We start from the raw sequence: 5,378 nt of genomic DNA on the forward strand, positions 1-5,378 counted from the left end.
ACCGAGCCCCATGGGCCAGTACATACCGTGTACATGTTTTAAATGATGAAAACCCCATGTATAATACCAAATAAACATATACTCTCACCAATCCAAAATAAATGTCGCAGTTTTAAACTAATTGTACCCTAACAAATACATTTGGATATCACGATACACGTGCCATACGAAATATATAAACCAACAGAATTCTTCCCTCACGCTGATTGAGAATTAGAATTTCTCTTTATTTCAAAGTACAGAGATACAAACCACGTGACACATCTGATAAGCAATTCAAACTATTCAAATAAAAAAAGGTAGGAAGATACAATGCATTTAACATGGACGCTGAAAGTTGCCTAAGAAAAAAACACGGACGCTGAAAGAGTAGATATATCTAAGTACTGCTGGATGGTACATAGGGAATAGCTATCAGCTGCAGGTTACGCCTTCTGCCTGTGGCGATACCGAATTTCTCGGACATGTCTACTGACTCGCCTGCCCCGTTAGGATGCGCCCAGTCGAAGTGGTAGAGAAGATTTGTCAATCCAATCTCCACAGTCGACGTGCCAAATAATATCCCAGGACATTGTCGTCGACCTGCTCCAAATGGGGTGAATTCGAAGTGTGTCCCATAATAATCCATGTTATTGTTCTCAAACCTTTCCGGATTAAACTCTTCAGGGCTATCCCAATATTTAGGATCTCGAGAAATCGCAAAGGCATTGACATAGATAGTAGTACCTTGAGGTATGTCATAGCCCATGATTTTACAATCCTCTCTGGTCTCTCTAGGAACGAGTAGGGGGATAGGGGGATGCATCCGAAGGACTTCCTTGATGACCATTCGCATATAGTGCAGCTCACGGAGGTCGTTATTCGCGATGACAGCTTTGCCTGGACCTAACACTTGTCGAACCTCTGACTGAACTTTAGCCATTACTTTGGGGTGATTGAAAATCTCTGACATAGCCCACTCCAAAACGGTCGCTGATGTCTCAGTGGCAGCTGTAAATATGTCCTGAAAATAAAAGTTGTGTATTAATTTCATGCACAATTAATATACAGACAGTGGTATTAAGAAACAACTATTTTTTGCAATGAAGAATAAAATACTATTACTATAACTATACATTTCGAAAGATATTGTTAGTAGCAAGAGATGGGTAGCTCACAAAGATGAGGACGCCGATAGACTCTGTGGTTAGCGGGAACGGCAGCGAGTCCTCTGCCTGCAGCCTGAGCAGCACGTCAAGCAGGTCCTCGGAGTCGGCGCCGTGCTGCGCCGCCTTCCTCCCGTCGATGATGTCGGAAATGATGCCTTGCATTCTGGCACAACACATTTTCATGTTGCGCTCCCCGTTGCTCAACCACCGCACCAACCGCGATGAAGGGAAAAGGTCGACGAGGCTGAAGCCACTCATCAGGGAGGCCATCTTGTCGATCTCACCGAGGTACTCGTCCTGCCGAGCGCACCTCTCAGTGAATAACCCGCGTGACACGATGTCGTTGCTGAGCGCCGACACCTTCTCGCTCAGGTTGACGACGCCGCCAGCTCGAGTGGAGGCTGTGATGGAGATGGACTGGAGGAGGTTGCTCACCTCCTCGGCCCTGATTCCCTCCAGCCGCTTCACCTGCTTGGCACTGAGGAGCTCCACCACGCACACCTTGCGCATCTGGCGCCACTGCTCGCCGTAAGGGGCTAGGGCGATGCCCTGCCCACCGCAGCTGTAGATGTCCTGCGTCACGCTGCGTGGCCGGTTCGCGAACGCCAGGTCGTTGGTCTTCATCACCACTGCCGCTGCCTCGGCGCTCGAAACGACCACGGTTGGTACCTCGCCTAGCCTCAGTAACATCACTGGCCCGTGCAGGCGACACAGCTCTGTAATCCTCCGGTGCGGGAGCACGCTCACGAAGTGGTGGAGGCTGCCGATTATCGGCAGTGTCCATGGCCCTGGAGGCAGCAGCTGCGGTTTCTTCGCCTTGCTGCTACTACCAAAAGATGCAGAAAGCTTGAGAAGCCAAGTAACCAACAATGTGGCAAGGGCTACCAAGCACAAACTTAGCACCTCCATGGCACTACAGCTTACAAACTTCCCCGTGGCTTCCAGCTTTCCACCACGGGTTCACAATATATATAAATTGGCAGCAACAGGGTAAATGCAACTCCACCACGAGGTTAGCGTATACGTACCGTCGCGTCGGTACCTCAATTTGCATAGAGATTCCTCGTATAAACACAGTTGCATCTTAAGTTGCGCCTCCTCGGTTAGTTGAGAAGTGTGAATTTCGTCCCTGGATTTCAAATATGAAAGGATGCATCTTGAGCAACTACTGGAATTCGAGATGATTGCCGCGTGTCAACGGCACTTGCGTATATATGGTCGATAAACACAAGGCAAAGGGAGTGCTCCATTTGACGGCTTACCGCGGGCTGGCAAAGTCGTGTTTGCTGAGTCTTTTTCCTTCAACATTACAAACAGACGTTTAGTTTTCGTGCACAAACAGACGAAATGCAGGACACGTCGCCAGGAGCATGATACACAAACACACTATCAAGGTCTTTTCGTGACCAGAAACACACCATGCTGCTGGACGAACCTCATCCATATGTCTTACCCTAGGCCGACCTGATTGTCCATATGGCCTCATGGTTCGCTGCTCTGTAACACGACGAACAAGGAAGGACGAGGAAGAGATGAAATGAGCTAAATACAAAAAGACAAAGGTAAAAAACGATAAATTAATTGATTGATTGTGTGTTGTTGTTTAGTGGGCCATCACCTCTCATCTATATATAAGGCGGCTGGACTTCTCCTAAAAAAAGATTGCAATTCCCAACCAAATCTTACCAGAATTACCTAACTCTGATTTAGGATGGGAATGAGTCAACGATTCCATTTTTGGGACAGAAGCCCCATACGACTTCTGACTAAAATTTTAGGAAAGTGCAATTCCTGGCCAAAATAAAAACTTCAGCTCGGCGAGCTGAAGATTTTTTGTGGTCAATGGTTTTTCAATAGGGGGCATATTTGGGGCCGAATAACTGGTGCCTTGTGTCAAACACTGGTGTCTGTGTCAGCCGTTAGATTTTGGTCATGGTCAGGTAGGATTATTTTAGCTGTATAATGTGAATGCATGCTCCGCTTGAGCTGATTCAAAAAGAAAAATCGTCCGCCCTGGCCAGGCGATGAATTTCCACTTTGAACACTTCTCCATTTGAAGTCTTTTGAGGACGTTATCATGCAAACCGAACAGTGTTGTGGCAGATGTAAATTTAAGCATGACACTGGTAGTCAGTGCACCAATGGCGCGCCCTTTATTCTACCACCATGGTAGCTACTTATAATTTTTTTAAATAGACCACAATAGGTTGTACAATATACAATCGTCACAATACGAAGAAAATAAACCAAAATGACGCCAGACACTACACTCAGGCCTGGACATGGACGAAGAAGTTGATCTAGTGGACATGGATGACAACGTCGGCAACTGTACAACCACCACAGGCCGAGGAGCGTGACCTCTTCAGCGTTCAACTCGCGTCGTGCTCGTCCCCTGTAGACTGCCAGAACAATAGGTGGACGTGCCACTCCTTGACCCATTAGGAGTCGTCGCTGCTCGATTTGCTCGACACCGCCGCTGGAGGTCCTGGTGGTCGTCCTCGTTGATGGATGGAGGGTGCCTGCTGTTCCCAGTCAAACGAAAAAGTATGGAGGGAGGGTGCCTACTGTTCCTAACCGCTGTCGGCGACCACCTGTGGCTAGGGTTCACCACGCCTCCATATAGCCGCCGTCCTTGTGGATCTTGTGGTAGATGGGTTGCTGCCAGTGACAGGCGGTGGAGGGAGGAGGTGAAGAAGGGGGGAGAGGAGAAAGAGATAGAGAGAGAGGGAGATTGGAGGGGGACAGAAAGAGGCAAATGTATCATAGGAAGAGAGAAATGTACGTCCGGGATAGCGATACATGGGAGGCAAGGTTCTGCCAATCAGAACACATCAGTTTAGCCACGCAGGATCGCTCAAGTTAGTGGCCTTTTGGCCAGGTGGCCAAGATTGGGGCACCAACATAGTGATTATTGGCATTTTAATTCCAAAAAAATCAAACAAAGTGCAAATATAATGAAACTTGGCATGGTGTCATGATATCACCCCTAGTGGTTGTGCTAAAAATCTGAGAAATGTTTTGCAAAACTTGTCACGCAAACTGCTTACAGAAAGGAGCATATCTAACAAAGAAACTAGGTTTCGAGAGGGAACGGGCTATGTTTGCACGTGGATCGACGATGTGTTATCGAATGGCCTTGATTTATTTTCCAGACGCAATATACACCATTATATATATCATGTCAAAATGGTATTTTCCTTGGTATCTCTGTTATATTTAAGCCATTAAATACTTTTCTAGACATTTAATCGATATAATTTAAATTTAAACTACATGACATGAAATATTTTCAATAATGATTGATTTTGTACCAGTGGTACTAACTCTATGTTTGGGTCTGATGTAAGGAAAAGTAAGGAGTCTCGTAAACCAGGTGGTCGATATCGTGGCACCAAGATGGTGGGTATTGGCATTTTAATATGGACAATTTTAAACGATACTCGAAAATTCTGAAACTTGGAAAGATGTCAGGATATGACCCATAAAGTCTCGTAAAAAATTGAGAACGTTTTGCAAAAGTTGTTATGTAATGTTCTTACAAACTGGACCATCTGCAAGTAAGATACTATGTTTCAAGAGGGATCGAGTCAAGTTTGCACGTGAATTGACCCCTACTTTCTCGGTTGACCTTGAATATTTTTTCCACAGTGAATACACACCATTACATGTTTCATGTAAAAATTTCGCATTTTTGGGGATCCGTTTGCTATATTTAAGCAATTAAATTCATTTCTAGCATTGGAAATAGTGCGGGCTGCATTAACAGTGACCAGTATATCCTCGGCTAGTGTTCAATGTTTTTCCACACTCAACATGCACAATTACCTCTGACATGCCACAATTTGGAATTATTTAGTGTATGTCTTCTATATTTAAGTCTTTATGTGCATCTACCTCCATTAAATACCGAGAAAAATATTAATGTCCTAAAAATAGCTTATTAACAGTGAAAAAGGGCAAACTCTAACAAGAAACTTGCAATGATATTTGTATAAAAACAATTGGCACGTAAGACTAATCCTAAGACACTAGAATCTAACATTATGAAAAAATTGCAGATAAATTCGGCTAGTGGTATTTCAGTTACTAGTGACGAGAAAAGGTTACCAATGGCAGGCACAAAACCACGCCCGACACTTCTATTTTGTTACATGTGGCGGGCTATATGCAGCCACCACAAGTCTTTTTGGACATAATAGCTGTGGGATCGGAAATACCAATGTCAGA

The 5,378-nt window shown here is 45.1% G+C and overlaps 1 protein-coding gene across 2 annotated transcripts; it reads right to left on the minus strand.

The window, feature by feature from the left end:
* Nucleotides 1-206: 206 nt before the first annotated feature.
* Nucleotides 207-2,319, minus strand: LOC123172198 (desmethyl-deoxy-podophyllotoxin synthase). Of its 2 annotated transcripts, XM_044589196.1 has the most exons (3): nucleotides 2,177-2,319; nucleotides 1,158-1,968; nucleotides 207-1,003 (listed from the first exon to the last, which is right to left on the minus strand). In XM_044589196.1, exons 1-3 carry the CDS (start codon nucleotides 2,200-2,202, stop codon nucleotides 380-382), a joined length of 1,461 nt encoding a protein of 486 aa, XP_044445131.1. In that variant the 5' UTR covers nucleotides 2,203-2,319; the 3' UTR covers nucleotides 207-379. The 2 variants fall into 2 exon arrangements, with proteins under 2 accessions (XP_044445131.1, XP_044445130.1); XM_044589195.1 differs by lacking the exon at nucleotides 2,177-2,319 and having other exon boundaries at nucleotides 1,158-2,112.
* Between the last annotated feature and the right edge of the window lie 3,059 nt (nucleotides 2,320-5,378).

Source organism: Triticum aestivum, unplaced genomic scaffold (assembly GCF_018294505.1).
Source record: "Triticum aestivum cultivar Chinese Spring unplaced genomic scaffold, IWGSC CS RefSeq v2.1 scaffold183417, whole genome shotgun sequence".
Lineage (NCBI taxonomy): Eukaryota > Viridiplantae > Streptophyta > Magnoliopsida > Poales > Poaceae > Triticum > Triticum aestivum.